Source organism: Terrapene carolina, unplaced genomic scaffold, assembly GCF_002925995.2.
Source record: "Terrapene carolina triunguis isolate 2854851 unplaced genomic scaffold, T_m_triunguis-2.0 Scaffold790, whole genome shotgun sequence".
Lineage (NCBI taxonomy): Eukaryota > Metazoa > Chordata > Testudines > Emydidae > Terrapene > Terrapene triunguis.
Window position 1 is genome coordinate 2,344,798 of NW_020665141.1, and position 16,932 is coordinate 2,361,729.

A 16,932-nucleotide genomic window follows, 5' to 3' on the forward strand; every position below is an offset into this window, starting at 1 on the left:
TTTAATGCTTATACTGTTGGAAAAATAAAGCTCTGTGTAAATGCTTTTGTATTTGTTGGATAGTGTTGCTGCAGAACCAATCTAGAACTCTCATAATGCTTTTTGTGGTTCTCACAATAATGGCTTTTTGAATAAAATAAGTCAGCAACTAAATTGTGATTAACACAGTATATCAAAATAGGAGGAAGTCATTGCAGATTTAATTAGTGTTACTTCTATGTGGAACTAGATTGGATTTTCTTGTAGGGTTTATTGCTGACCCCAATAGGTCCTTAATTGAAGATCCACTTTTTCAAGGAATTTGGCCAAAAATTGGTAAATGTAAGTTGATCTCAGCTAAGGCAACAGAGTAACTACATTTTTGTATAAAAAGAGCAACCATAACAATGACAAATATTTATGTGGGTTACAGCTGACTTGGATCCATGAAGACATATCAGGTCCTGTGAGTGAAACTGAATAGTATTAATTTGTGGTAATTGTTTAAAAATTTCCCTGCATTCATGTTTGTTACATATACATCTAAATAAATCATGTAGCCAATTAAGTTATAGGCTATGTAGAAACTTTTTGTAAGCAAGCAAAACCGAATATATTTCCAAGAAAATTATTTGTAAACTAACATTAAAGTTGGAAATGCATAACAATATCGTGGGGGTAGGAAATGTATGATAAGCATTATAGTTCTAAAAATGTAAGTAAAACTCAAAAGTTAAGGTTACCATTAAAGGAAAACAAATAAACAAAAACTGTGTGGAAATAGTGTTATGGTATCCCAAAGAACTTCAACTCTTTCCTCATATTCCGATCACTTTGTACACTTCCGTGTAAAGTAGATAAATGTCTGATAGGTATCACAACTGAAATTTTAAACCTTGGATGCCTTGCCAGTTCAGACAGGAACTTAACTGGCTGGCTGCATGTTAGACAGTGTGTGCTTTGGTGACTCACTTGGGGCTATAGACATTTAAAACTATTTCCAAAATGGTTTCAACAGCACAGTATAATTAGCTTAACTGAAAGAGATACAAGGTTTAAGAAATAATCGACAGAGAGCCCAATAATTTTGGATGCTAAAGGATTTGATAGATATAAAATTTTTAATGTCATGAATGCTTAATGATACAGGAAGAAGATGGGATTTCAGTCATACAGGTCTTTGTATATATGGAAGTATAATACCTAATATTCATTCATTTAGCCTCTCAGACTCTGAAGCAGATAAGTATTATCCCATCTTGTATATGAAATTGAGGCACCAGAGATTAAGTGATTATTATTTTTTTCTCCCAGGTCATACAGGGAGTCTGTAGCAGAGCCAGGAATAGAACTGGGGCATCAGGCCACTCAGTCTTGTGCCTCAGTCAGAAGGCCAACATTGAGTTTTTTGTGATAGGGAGGATGTTATTGCTCTCTCATCAAAGGAGGATAGACTGGAGACCGGTCTTAGGTTAAGATGGCACATCCATAGTCAATGAGAGTGATGTGTACATTTGTATGTCTAGCATGTGGCTCATAGTCATAGCTAATACTAAAATGATGTGTATGTTATGATGGAGCAGTAACACGATCATAGTTAAGATTGCATCAGGGTTTATAGCTATATAATAAAATAAGGACTTAAGAATGGCCATACTGAATGAGACCAATGGTCCACTGGCTGGTGCAAGATGTGTCAGAAGGAATGAACAGAACAGGGCAGTTTGAATGATCCATCCGATTTTCCAGACCCAACCTCTGGCAGTCAGAGGTTGAGACACCTAGAATATGGGTTGTGTCCCGACCATCTTGGCTAATGGCCATTGATGCACCTATCCTTCATCAACTTATCTAGAACTTTTTTGAACCCAGTTATACTTCTGGCCTTCACAACATCCCCTGGCAATGAGTTCCACCGGTTGATTTGTGTGTTGTGTGAAGAAGTACTTCCTTATGTTAGTTTAAAACTTTCTGCCTATTAATTTCATTTGCTAACCCCTTGGTCTTGTTTTATGTGAAAGGATAAAAAACACTTACTTTCTCCACACCATTCATGATTTTATAGACCTCTATCACAGTGGTTTTCAAACTTTTTTCTGGTGATCCAGTTGAAGAAAATTGTTGATGCCCTTGACCCAGTGGAGCAGGGGATGAGGGGTTTGGGGTGCAGGAGGGGGCTCTGGGTTTGTGGTGGGGCTCAGGGCTGGGGCAGGGGATTGGGGTGCAGACTTACCTCCGGTGGCTCCCGGTCAGCGGCGCAGCTAGGGTGCAGAGGCAGGCTTCCTGCCTGTCCTGGCACTGTGGACTGCGCTGCGCTCCGGAAGCGGCCAGCAGCAGGTCCGGTTCCTAGGTGGAGGCGCGCCCATAGGCACCACCTTCCCCCCGGCCAATGAGAGTGCGGAGCCAGTGCGTGGGGTGGGGTCAGTGCGCGGAGCCCCGTGGCCCCCCTGCCTAGGAGCCGGACCTACTGCTCCCTGCTTCCAGGGCGCAGCGTGGTGTCAGAACAGGTAGGGACTACTAGTTTTTACTGGCCGGCCAGCCGCCAGGGTCCCTCAGTGCTGAGCGAGGTGACCCAGTGCCTTGCATTCCGTGACCCAGTACTGAGTCGTGACCTGAAGTTTGAAAACCACTGCTCTATCATATCCCCTCTTAGTCATCTCTTTTCCAACCTGAATGGTCCCAGTCTTATTTTAATTTATCCTCATATGGAAGCTGTTCCATATTCCTCATAATTTTTGTCTTCCATTCTCTCTACCTTTTCCAATTCTAATATATCTTTTAGAGGTGGGGCGACCACAACGGCACACTGTATTCATGGTGTGGGCATCCTATTTGTTTTTATAGTGGCATTATTATATTTTCTCACCTTCCCTTTCCAACTGGTTCCTAACATTATTAGCTTTTATTTTTTGACTGCTACTGCACATTGACAGATGTTTATCCACAATGACGGCAAGAGCTCTTTCTTGAGTGGTAACAGCTAATTTAGACCCCATCATTTTATATGTATAGTTGGGATTATGTTTTCCAATGTACATTACTTTGCATTTATCAACATTAAATTTCATCTGCCATTTTGTTGTCCAGTCACCCAGTTTTGTGAGGTCTCTTTGTAGCTCTTCAGTCAGCTTTGGACTTAACTGTCTTGAGTAATTTTGTATTCTCTGCAAACTTTGCCACCTCACTGTTTACCTCTTTTTCCACCAGATTTATGAGTATGTTGAACAGCACAGGCCGCAGTACAGTACAGATCATTGGGGAACCCTGTTATTTACCTCTCTCCACTGTGAAAACTGACCATTTATTCCTCTCCTGTGTTTCCTGTCTTTCAACGAGTTACAGATCCAGTTGCTTATCCCATGACTCCTTACTTTGCTTAAGAGCCTTTGATGAGGGACCTTGTCAAGGTCTTTCTGAAAGTCCAGGTACATTGTATCCACTGATCACCCTTGTCCATATGTTTGTTGAACCCCTCATAGAATTCTAATAGACTGGTGATGCCTGATTTCCTTTATAAAAGCTATGTTGACTCTTCCCCAGCATATCTTGTTCATCTGTGTGCCTGATAATTCTATTCTTTACTACAGTTTCAACCAATTTGACTGATTCTGAAGTTAGGCTTACTGGCCTGTAATAGTCAGGATTGTCTCTGGAGCCTTTTTAAAAAATTGGCATTACATTAGCTCCAGTCATCTGGTACAGTGCTGATTTAACCGATAGGTTATATATCACAGTTAGTAGTTCTGCAGTTTCATATATGAGTTCCTTCAGAACTCTTGGGTGAATACCATCTGGTCCTGATGACTTATTACTGTTTAATTTATCAGTTTGTTCCAAAACATCCTCTGTTGACAGCTCAGTCTGGGACAGTTCCTCAGATTTGTCACCTAAAAAGAATGGCTCAGGTGTGGGATTCTCCCTCATGTACTCTGCAGTGAAGAGTGATGCAAAGAATTAATTTAGCTTCTCCACAGCCACTTTGTCTTAATGAGTGCTCCTTTAACACCTCAATCATCCAGTGGCCCCACTGATTGATTGGAAGGCTTCCTGCTTCTGATGTGCTTAAAACAATTTTTGCTGTTAATTTTTGTCTTTTGCTAGTTGTTTTACAAGTTATTTTTTGGCTTACCTAATCATACTTGTACACTTGACTTGCCAAAGTTTATGCTCCTTTCTACTTTCCTCAGTAGGATTTGACTTCCAATTTTTAAAGGATGTCTTTTTGTCTCTAACTGCCTCTTTCACTCTGTTTAGCCGTCATGGCATTTTTTAGTCCTATTACTTTTTTTACTTATTGGGTTATACATATAGTCTGAGCCTCTATTATGGTGTGTTTAAAAAGTTTCCATTCAGCTTGCAGGCATTTCACTGTTGTGACTGTTCCTTTTAACTTCAATTTGACTAGCCACCTCATTTTTTGTGTAGTTCCCTTTTTGAAGTTAAGGATTTCTTTGGTATTTTCCCCCATACAAGGATGTTAAAATTTATTACATTATGGTCACTATTAGTGAGTCGTTCAGCTATATTCACCTCTTGGACCAAATCCTGTCCACCCCTTAGGGCTAAATCAAGAATTGCCTCTCCTCTTGTGGGATCCAGGACTAGCTGCTCCAAGAAGCAGTCATTAATGGTGTCTAGAAATTTTATCTCTGCATCCTGTCATGAGGTGACATGTTCCCAGTCAGTATTGGGATACTTAAAATCCCCCATTATTATTGGGTTCTCTGTTTGTTTTTTGTTTTTTTTCCTTTGCATCCTGAGTATTTATCTATCACCGTCACCTCTTGGTCCGGTGGTCGGTTGCCTATTCCTACTGCTATACTCTTATTATTCAAGCATGGCATTTCGATCAATAGAGATTGTTGTAGTATTTGATTAATTTAAGATTTTTACTATATTTGACTCTATGCTTTCTTTTGCATATAATGCCATTCCAACCGTGCGAGCTACTCTGTCATTACTATATATTTGTACCCTGGTATTACGTATCCTATTGATTATCTGTGAAATAACTATAAAACAAACAATGAACCTCAATGGGAGTTTGAAACTCGACTATTAAGAGTTTGCTTTGTTTCTTGCAGGTCTCTTAACATGGACTTTGAGAATCAAGACAAAGAGAAAGACAGCAGCAGCTCACCTGGGTCTTTCAATGGCAATAGCACCAATAACAGTAAGTACTCTCCAACTGCTCATGTTAGTCCTTCCTGTCTTCCCATTGGCCAAGCTAGTATGCTGCATTCAGGAGTTTATCATGTTTTATGTTCTTGCCCTGTGCTGCTTGAATTCTTATGATGTAGTGAAAACATTCTGTGTAGGCCAATCTGACATGCAGACTTATGAACTGTGAGCCCCATAGTGCTGTTACCAAATATGCCCATGGACACTAAGAATTCAAAACATTCATATGTACGCTATTGTATGCTTCACAGTTGTGATAGAGGTGGAAGATTTCTCTTCTTAGTTCTTTTGAACAGTTAGTATTAAAAATAGATTGTAATTAAATTACATGCTTTTCTGTGGTGTTCATCACTATAAAGTACCTGAGTATGTTAGAAGCACTGATGAATTTACCCTCAAATTTACTTCAGACATGGGGAAATATTATTCAGTTTTACACAGAGGTCAAATAACTTGTCCAAAGACACACAGGAAGACTGACAGAACTGAGACTACAGCCCAGATCTCTTGAATCCCAGTCCACATTTTAAAATCTGGTCTTGTTTGGCAAAGCAGTAACGCTATGTTGCTTGATTCTGTATTCCAACCTGAGTGTCTTTACTTAAATTGTTAGAGGTTGAAAGTTAATGTGCAATGCTACCATGTCCCCTTTAAAATATGGGGTTCATTCTTAAAGCAAAAAGGGGGTGAGTGAATAAGAATCTAACTTCACATGGGCTTTGGGTGATATTTAGGATACAAGTAAGTTGCTCTGCTAAAATGGGATGGGCCCAAGCAAGATGCGCTGAACTCCTTGGCTTTATTATTGCTCCCTAGAGCTCAAAAGAGGCTGACTTTGAGTCCCTTCTCAGCTCTTTACAGAATGTAAAATTTTGAGCCAGTAGGCTTCCAAAAAATAATTTACAATACCCCACATAGGCCAGATATTCACATTTTAAGGGAGATTGGTAAATTAACTGTTCTGACACAGCAATTTAGTCAAGGTCTGTGGTGTATATAGCTCTGATTTTAAAAGATGTTATTACTTTCAGGGTGGCACCCTTGTCTGCTGTTAAGCAGTTCAGTTTGGAGGAACTTACTTCACATTTATTCATGTACTTGTATGTTCCCCATCAATGTAGCATCTGAGACAAAGGGTTTTACTGCGTGATACTAGCTGTGCATGCTCTGACATTTGTTCTGTTTTTTTAATATAGTCTCATTCTTGTTGCCCGTTTTCTTTCTATACCTGAAGAGCCTACATGTACTTTCAGTCTTGATAATGACTCCTAGTAACAGATAAAGAAGTAGAACAAATATTTAAAGAGCCTATCTACATGGGGAGTCATTCTGGAATAACTATTCCTGATGAATTCATTATGTATATATACTCTTATTTTGAAATAAGAATGCCATATTCCAAATTAGTTTAATCCACTGATAATCAGGAGAGCATCAAAGACACTTTTCTTCATAGTGCTTTATTCTGCCACAAGAGAAGAATAGGGAGCTTCTTTGTCTGTCTTGTTTGGAGCCATGTGTTTTTCTCCCAGAATAATGGTCAGCTGTTTGCCTAAGTTTAGGCCTTAAACATATTGTATTTTATGTGAATCATGATATGGCCTTGCCTACATTTCATCCTAATCCATTACAGCTCCAAGGAAGAAGTGTACCCTGCAGAGCTCTTAACATCTAGGCGTTTGAGGACAGAAAAACTGTCTCTCAGAAGCTGCCTGACCCCTTTCCTAATAGATTACAGTTGATTGGAGCACTGAGTTGATAGCAAGCACTGAGAAGGCTGTTTCAGATGCCTTGCAACTTCTATGTCATAACATAAGAATGGCCATACTGGGTCAGACCAAAGGTCCATCTAGCCCAGTATCCTGTCTTCTGGTAGTGGCCAATGCCAGGTGCCCCAGAGGGAATGAACAACAGGTAATCATCAAGTGATCCATCCCCTGTTGCCCATTCCCAGCTTCTGGCTTACAGAGGATAGGGACACCATCCCTGCCCATCCTGGCTAATAACCACTGATGGACCTATCCTCCATGAACTTATCTAGTTCTTTTTTTGAACCCTGTTATAGTTTTGGCCTTCACAAAATCAACAACATCTTTCTACACATTACAAATGCTTAGTGCTTGTACAAATGCTTTCCATCTTCAGGGCACTTTATAAATATTAATTCCTATAACAACCCTTTTAGGTGGGTTATGGTATGTAACCATTGTAATATGGGAAATTGAAATGCACACAAATTATATTCTCTCTTGCCTTGAACAAGGCAATTATTAGAGCCACAATTAGAACTCGGGAATTCATAGGTCCCAACTCCTCACATCACTACAATGTCTATTTATAGTATAATGCTGCTACCGCTTTATATCATCCAAGGTAACTTCTAGATTCAAAGCAACTGGATTCTTTAATTTTTCTGTTTGACTATGCCAGCTGTTTTGAAATTACAGATCCTTAGGGTTTACAGTAAAAAGTTATGTAATGTGGATGACATTGCTTCTGTGGCTATTATTGATAGGTCTTACCTTCTGATGCTTTTTTTGGTAAGGATACTGAAATGTTGGTGACTGAAAACTAAGTTGTTGGTTTAAATTTTCATGTGAGATTAATGTGTTTTGAAGCATGGAAATCTTGACTAGTGATACCAATATATCTGAGTGAGCAATCTATTCAAACATAACTTCCAAAATTAAAATAATCATTCTTATGCTCTATGATGTACAGTACATCAGCCTTAAAACCTCACCTTTAAAATCCTGTAATTCTACCTGATTCTGCACATAGCAATATTTGTAATCATTTTGGGGACACAGCTATGATGTTAGACTGGGTGTGCACCCATTACATTCTGTTTTGTCAATATTGCATTGAAGACCAGTTTTTCATCAAGAATGTTGTTTCTTTACCCAGATAGTTCTTCTTTGAGTGACGTTCTGTATTGTATTCCACTGAGGGTTATATGCATGTGTTCAGAGCCAGAGATTTTTAAAATAGTAGTGTCCATTGGTCCACGCATGTGCCCTTGCTCCACCTCATGGTTTTGTCCGAGGCAATAAAGGGCAGGGCAAACCGATTGCACCCTCAGTTCCTTCTCACCATCACGTAGTCCGAGTTGAAGCCTCTTCCGTTCTCTCATCTCTTGTGATGCGCTTCTCTAAAATGCAGAAAAAGACTGTTTTATTTCTGTATATAGTTACTTTATTTTTTTAGTAGTTTTTGTGTTAGCAGTAGTAGTTTTTAGGATTTTAAGGACTTTGGGATGCCGTTTTACTGGTCATCCGTGCGCCACCCCCAGCACCCATGCCTGGGTACTGGATTATGCCAAAGATGCTGGGGTTCAAGATCTGCGCCTCAAGCCCTCACTTGTTCCCCTTTACTTCGTGGGGGAAGCCCACATTTCATCCAGATGCAGTATCTTAGGGGTTCTCAAACTGGGGGTTGGGACCTCTCAGGGGGTGGCGAGGTTATTACATGGGGGGTCGCAAGCTGTTAACCTCCACCCCAAATCCCACTTTGCCTCCAGCATTTATAATGGTGTTCAATATATAAAAAAGTATTTTTAATTTATAAGGGGGGGTCGCACTCAGAGGTTTGGTATGTGAAAGGGGTCACCAGTAAAAAAGTTTGAGAGCCACTGATATAACACCATTCCTTTAAATCTTAGACAACACTGATTTTGTCTAGATTAAGGTAAACAGTATGGTAAATATGAGATGGGATTGGGAATCACATTACCACAGTGAATGCTAAACCTTCTGTCATTTCTTGATAGTCACAAACAACATCCTGAGCACAGACTGCCACCATTCCCCACCCATCCCTCTCCCTGGGCTCCACAGAGCAGGATAAGTCTGCTGCTGTTCTTTACCTAGTCCCTGTGAAAGAGTGGTAAGTCTTAGTTGAAGAAGCATCTTTGCATTCAGTACTGTAGCCGGGCCCTGATGTATTTCCTTGAAAGTAAATGGATATCTCAGAATCAGTATTTTTGAGTGAGCAGTATAATGACCAAATTCTCTATAGAGTCCTTGGATATGTCTGGGAGATGGACTACAAAAACAGACTAGGAAAGGATCTAAATAGGATATTCTATTTTAGTATGTGTGCTGAGAAATCCCATAAATTAAACCTGTTATATTCTTTCTCCTGCAGGTATCCAGACCATTGATTCCACCCAGGCACTGTTCCTTCCGATTGGAGCATCTGTTTCTCTCCTAGTCATGTTCTTCTTCTTTGATTCAGTTCAAGTAGTCTTTACGATATGCACAGCAGGTGACTACATTCTCTTCTATTCATGTTCATCAGTCTCAAACAGGAAATGTTAAGCATTCTGAGTCTTGTCACTACGAATTGAAATGCATTTATGGATCATGTGATCCAAGTATATGAAAAATATGTTATGACCTGACAACTCTCAAGGGTTGTATTTCTATACTTACACTATTTTAAAGAGTCTGATAAATCATTTGAATGATGAATTGGCCAATTTTTGGGGAGATGTGGAAGGAACTTTTAGAAATAAAATGTACATGTAAATTATAAATTAATGCCCATAACTATGGATAACTTCAGAATCCAGACTTTTATATTTTTATTTTTCTTCCCCAGTTTAACTCTGTTTTTCTTTTTCCTCAATGCTTTTAATTTCAGAGCGTTCTTTTGGTCTTTTCCCTATTGTTTTTGTTGTTTATCCTTGTTTAATATTGAAGGCACAGCAGCAAACAATCCTGATGCAAAGGAAAAATAGGAAAAATAGTAAGAAGCTAGTTTGGCTCCACAGGGAGCTTTTTAATGACCTGAAAATCAAAAACTGAAAACATGGACATGTTGCTATGGATGAAGTCAAAAGAAAAGCACAAACATGTTGGGACAAAATCAGAAAGGCTAAGGCACAAAATGAGTTGCATCAAGCAAGGGACATAAAAGACAATAAAAAGAGGTTCAATAGATACATTAGGAGCAAAAGAAAGTTGAAAGAAACTGTAGGCCCTCTACTTAGTGGGGAGGGAGAGTTGATAACAGACGATACTGAGAGTTGATAATGGACGATATCAAGAAGGCTGAGGGGTTTCTATTTTGTTTCATTCTTGACTTTAAAACGTAAATTGTGACCAGATACTTAACACAATATTAACAACACAGAGGGAAGGGGAATGCAAGCCAAAATAGGTAAATAACAGGTTAAAGAGAGTATTTAGTTAAGTTAGATGTATTTCAAGTTGTCAGGACCTGATGAAATTCACCCTAAGGTGGTTATGGAACTAGCTGAAGCAGCCTTATTAGGGATTGTCTTTGAGAACTCACGGAGAATGGGTGAGGTCCCAGAGGACTGGAGAACCGCAAACATAATACCTATCTTTAAAAAGGGGAACAAAGAGGACCCAGCGAACTATAGACAATTTAGCTTAACTTGGATACCTGGAAAGATACTGGAACAAATTATTACAGTTTGTAAGCACTTGGAGGGTTATAAGGAATAGCCAGCCAGCATGGATTTGTCAAGAACAAATCATGCCAGACTAGCCTAATTTCCTTGTTTGGCAAGGTTGCTGGCTAGTGGATGGGGGTGGTTATATGTTAAGAGCTGTTATAAAAAGGACAGTGATCAATTGTTCTCCAAGTCCACTGAAGGTAGGACAAGAAGTAATGGGCTTAACCTGCAGCAAGGAGATTTAGGTTAGATATTAGGAATAACTTTCCAACTACAAGGATAGTTAAACTCTGAAATAGGCTTCCAAGGAAGGTTGTGGAATCTCCATCATTGGAGGTTTTTAAGAACAGGTTAGACAAACACCTGTCATTGTTTAGATATATTTGGTCCTGCCTCAGCACTGGAGGCTGAACTAGAAGACCTCTCAAGGTCCCTTCCAACGCTACATTTCTATGACTTTGATTTTTGTACATTTTGAATGAATGTGTATAAAAATTTAACTTGGTAACCATTGTAAATAAAATAAAAAGCAAATAAGTAACCATATGGCAGTGCCACCCCTTCACATTTTCACCCTTTTGGCTGTTCCTGCTTTCTGTGTCCTGGCAAATTTTATCTAACCATGACTGTAAACTTCTTGGTGTAGGGATAGTTACCTTTAAGTGTAATGCATAAATAACAAAATATTAACTTAGTCCTAATTCTCCACATTTCCCTTTGCCAATTTTTATTGATTAGGGCATTACAAATATATTTTAAAATCAATGAATTGCAGGCCAACAAGCCTCTCAACTTTGCAGGCTACGTCTTCTAAGAATTCAGAAATTGCTTTAGCTTAGATCTTTTGCATACTAGTAAATGTCAACACTTTGACTTCAGAAAAAATTAATAGTGGCCTTTTGGCCCTACTTCTGCAGTTCTTCAGAACGCTGTTTGCTGATCAGGATATCAGTAAGAAGGTGCTTCCTACTGCTCCCGTTTGGCAGAGCCATGAATATGCTACAGACAGCAAAAATTGTCGTCCTCTACCCTCAAGCTGATTCTGTGAAGAGGGGATTTTAAAAACCCTTCTGCGACCTCATCAGTTAAATTATTATTATTTTTTTTTTACAGTATTGGGTAACTTTATATGGCACTTTATATGGTAACTTTCCCTTAATTGTTGGTTCTTGTCAGCTCTACTTTATATAGGCTACTGTTCCCTTCCTTGATGTTATTTTATTGCAGCATGTTAATCCCTTTTCATCTTTAGAATTTTTTTCCTGATATTTGTCACTTTATTTGCAATGTAATGTATATATAGGCTATATTATGTTTGGGGATGTAGATTGAGGGTGGTGGTGGATTCTTCTGTTTTGTTCTTGTTGGATGAATCTAATGGGGTAAATGGTATTGGGACAATTATTTCCCTGAAGCCATTTATTTTTGTGATGGGGTTATTGTTCTATTCATTGGTCTTGCCTTATGGAGGATACTGTCCCTTATGTTGCAGAATTTGCTATTAAAACTACACATCAGCATGGAGATCCTTATTAGGGTGGAGAAATTTAGATCTTCCTTTCCCCTGAAACACATTTAGTTTTCTGTCAGCCCATTGCTATGAACAAGCACTTTTTCTTTTTGGTAGGATTAAAGACTTTTTCCTCCCTAAGTAATTTTACAACTTTAACATTATATTGAATTATGTGGTGGTAGTTGCAAAATTTGATATGAGTGAAACTTTACGTGTAGGAAGTTACAACAGGACTCCCTTTTGTCAATTGACTTTTTCCAAACATTGCTGTATTGATTTAAGCTATGCACTAAAGAGAATCTTTTATTCCATTATGCATCTTAATTGGAAGAAGAAAATTGTCTCCTAAAAGGTGCTTAAAGGAGAGAATAAAAGAACATGTAGTTTGTCTGCTACACCTAAAAGTGATGGGGTAAAATGGAGGGATTCTTCCATTGCTGTTGCAATCCTCTTTTACCACAGCAGTTCTAAAAACTGCATAAGTGCTGCTGACATGTCATTCTTTACACATCCTATTCCCTCTCTCTTTAAAACATCACTTGATGTAATTTTGTCTGGTGCTGTAACTTTAGAATCACGTTTTGATTTGTGAGGTATTTGATCCTGAATTAGATTCTGTGGTGCTAAAAGACAGTGTTCAGTTGGAAGAAAAATGAATGTATTATAAATATAGACATATATCAATAGCTGTTAAACTTTTGCAGCTGTGCTGATAAGATAAATATACTCCATAGAAAATGTAGAAGTTTGTGAAAATTTGTAAAATGATATTAGGGATCTGTGAGCACTTTGGTATAGGTTTTTATAATAAACTTGCTTCATTGTTGGAAACAGGTAAAAAATGTGGATTACTATACAGCGAATTACTAAAAATGTGGATTACTATACTATTACAGATTACTATAACATTTGATATACATTTTTGAATTCTCAACTTCCATTCCTAATTCTTGTTTTAAGTTGTACTTCGATATTTTTTTCTCATTTTTAGTAATGGATAAAGAGTTCTGAATAACATGTGGAAAAGAAAAAGTAACCTTATTATTTAAGTCCAGAAAAAAGCAAACAACCTTGAAATAGTCCTGAGGTAGCTAGAGCAACTCAGATTTTCAGAACAAGTTAATGCTGAAATCAGAATTTAGGTCTGTTGGTATAGTTGACTATGGTTTTTATTGCTAGACTTAGACTCACTGCAGATGGGAAGATTTTATGCTACCCTGAAATCTACCCTTAAAACATGATTGAATGAGGACAGTAGGTTGAGTGAGACAGGTTTAGATGGTCTGAAGATAACCCTATAGCAGAGTTTATTCGCTATTTAGGCCCTAACCGTTTGCACTTGTGCATGAGCTTGTTTACCCATGGGAGTACTGTCAATGAGACTATTCATGTGTTTTAGTGATAGGAGGATTGGGGCTTTAGAATAGTCCGTGTTGATGCAGCATTTTGGGAGTGTTTCATAACCAGATTGTAATGTATCTTTTTCCGTTATGGCTGACTGTTGGAATAATTGGACACAGTATTTTGCTTCTCTGAATGTGGCCCCAAGTGACTTGAAGACTATTAAGAAAAATGGCAATCTGTGTGTTTTAGACTCATAGACTTTAAGGTCAGAAGGGACCATTATGATCATCTAGTCTGACCTCCCGCATGATGCAGGCCACAAAAGCTGACCCACCCACGTTTCCTCTGTGACGTTTTTTAATTGTATAATCTTAGTTGATAGTAAATTGAAGTGTGAACTTATTTGCACATTTCATTTATAAAAGTCCTGCAAAAGAAATCTTAGCCTTAAACGGTTTTTCCTTTAAATGCTGTAGTATATACTAAGATATTGTCACAAAGCTTTCTCAAACTGGGAGCTGTTTGCACACAGTAGAAAATGGATCTGAATGTACTAATGTTACATTTTCTCTTTTTCTAGTCCTTGCAACAATAGCCTTTGCTTTCCTTCTGCTCCCGATGTGCCAGTATTTAACACGACCTTGTTCTCCTCAAAACAAGTAAGGACTTGATAAATCTTTTGCTTTTCTTTTGTATGCTGCATTTATTTCTCTTAATGAGACTTTTTTTTAACTGGGAGTCTCTGCTACTAGCACTAACTCCAGGGCTCTAGTGCAGATTGTTTGTATAGTTCTGGTTCTCTTTGCCAAAACCATGTTCCCACTTTGAAGCTAGGAAGCACAATTTCTGCCTGTCATGCACACTTGCCAGCATGGGAAATATGATACTATTGCAGGGGATTAGTGTTCTTCAGTGTTTTTCAAAAGTTTTGGCTTGCTTTGGGTGAGATTTCATTGTGTTTAGGAACTGAGGTTGGACTTTTATATTAAGCTAGCACAGTTGCATTATGGTCATTAACTCTAGAGGTTTCAAAGACTATAGTGACCATGCAATAGAAACCTTAACATGAATGACAGCTGTTTAATGCCCTTTTAAAAATGAGTTGCTGGTCTTGCGGACAGGAGTCCATATTGCAAAACCATCATATTCAGTACCAGTTTTGAATTGAATTGATGGAGATATCCTATCTCCTAGAACTGGAAGGGACCTTGAAAGGTCATCGAGTCCAGCCCCCTGCCTTCACTAGCAGGACCAAGTACTGATTTTGCCCCAGATCCCTAAGTGGCCCCCTCAAGGATTGAACTCACAACCCTGGGTTTAGCAGGCCAATGCTCAAACCACTGAGCTATCCCTCCCCAGTTGTTAGTCAACCCTGATAAGTTTCAGCAGAAGAGCCAAGAATTAAATGGACATAGACCAGGATGGATAAAAATTGCTGATTTTTTGTGATTTAAATCAGTTTATTTAAATTAAATACAGGTTTATTTTTAGAATAAACCTCTCTAAAAATAAATTTGAAATTATGACAACCTGTGTTAAGGCCTAATTTTTAAAAGATTTTAATTTAGTATAGTAAATTTGTTTTTTTTTTAAGGTAAATAGTACATGTTTGCTTCTGAAGTTTTAAAGAAAGTCAGGCCTCTGACCTGGTCAAGCACCTGAAGCAAGCATTTGTTGAAGTGCTAAACCTACTTTTGATACTTGATAAATAGAGAGATTAAAATAAATCTATTTATCTACTGTTCTGCGTGTGAGGAGGGAATATTTTCTTCATTTCACTTTAATCAGTTCAATTACTAGTTAATTCAAAGTTAAGAAACCAATTGGGAACTGAAAAATCAGAGAGCTTGTTTTCCTCTTCCAATTTATTAATAAAATTAGCTGTGAGCGTATGAGATGTGCTAATTCTAAAATCTTGAAATACATGATGACCAGAAATAATAATTTCTACTTACTAACTACAGAAACTTCATTTGATTAGTAATTAGCTTTAAATGCTAAACTTTTTAATGCATCCAACACATTGGAGATATCTTCATTTAATAAAAAAGCATTTTAAAATTGGTTTTGTATGTATTTTTAAGTGAATTCTAATTTCTATTCAAGTAGATACAAATCACAAGTAAAAAGTAAATCTAGTAAATATGAAATGCATTGTTACCAATTTCTAACATAAAATATGTAAAAATTAAGAATCTGAATAAATGTAAATTAAACTATATAATTGCTTAAATAAATGTGTGGATATAGTGTATCTACCTGTTTAGCAAAATGAAGCACCAAATTTAGTGTAAAGGTTATATTTAGTTGCAAATAAACATGTTTTAATCTTTACTAATCAATGAGAATAAATCTTTCTTTAGGAAAATAGCTATATCCAAATGTAAAACAGGATTAAAATTGATTTAAATCAAGGTGTCCTGCTTGCTGATTTAAATAATGATTAAAATCAGTGATTTAAACTGCTTGGATTTAAATCCGTGTACACGGACATAGACTAACCCTTTCATCCCTCCACTTCATGATTTAGGCAAGTTATTTAAATTTGGAGAAAGCCTTTATTGTTGCTGCCTTTGGTACCTATTTTGTGGCAAAGAGAACTTCTCTCTGGCATCTTTCATTAATATTACTACTAATGAGCCTCGTCCAAACAGAGCCAGAGGTTTTTCTGTTCTTTAAATGGAAATCATTAAATCTTTGATCTAACATGGTGTGTTGTTTCCAGGATTTCCTTTGGCTGTTGTGGACGTTTCACTGCTGCTGAGCTGCTCTCATTCTCCCTGTCTGTTATGCTTGTCCTTATCTGGGTCCTAACTGGCCACTGGCTCCTCATGGATGGTAAGTATGTGAAATGTGGGACAAGTCCCAGTTTATATATTTACTGCCAAAGCCAGGACCCTGGTGAAATTTGCTAGCATTGATGCCTTCCTGAGGAATACAAGTAAAATGTTAGACTGCACTTGGCAAACCTTTGTAAAATATGTGGCAAGCTAATGGAGAGTCTGTACAGTTGTTCACTTAACTCGCATTGCTGGAGTTGTTCACTTAACTCACATTGCAATAATGTGGTGGGGTTTTGTCTGTTTGCAAAACAGGATTTTTTATAATTAACACCTCTAACCAAGAACTCCTTTATACTTCTGGATACCTTTAAGGGAAAACTATCCCAGCGGGCAGCAACACAAACCACTTTAAATCAATGTGAGCTAGTGAAGACAATTAGTGTCTAGCAGTAATGGAAGGATTCTACTATGTGTGAAGAAAAGGGACTGTATTGATTCTTTCCTGCCTTCCACCAGTAAATGGTGTTTGTACTGGTCTGGCCAGGAGTGGCAAAGTTGTAGCCTCAGTGTTAATAGTTAAGAAAGTGAGATTTCTGCTTTAATATACAAGTGATCACTCCACACAATTCTTTCCTCCTTCATTCTCTGAGTATCTCTTTTTTCAGTGCCTCTGATTTTGAGTAAATTGTACAGATTTTTGGGATAGT

The 16,932-nt window shown here is 37.9% G+C and overlaps 1 protein-coding gene across 2 annotated transcripts in view; it reads left to right on the top strand.

The window, feature by feature from the left end:
- Nucleotides 1-16,932, top strand: part of SPPL3 (signal peptide peptidase like 3) — a 141,018-nt gene that overhangs the window by 97,953 nt on the left and 26,133 nt on the right. For both annotated transcript variants that reach the window (XM_024198018.2, XM_024198017.1), the window contains 4 exons: nt 5,064-5,152; nt 9,307-9,426; nt 14,023-14,101; nt 16,168-16,280. In XM_024198018.2, coding sequence (XP_024053786.1) covers nt 5,064-5,152; nt 9,307-9,426; nt 14,023-14,101; nt 16,168-16,280 — 401 coding nt within the window. The remainder of the gene's footprint in view (nt 1-5,063; nt 5,153-9,306; nt 9,427-14,022; nt 14,102-16,167; nt 16,281-16,932) is intronic.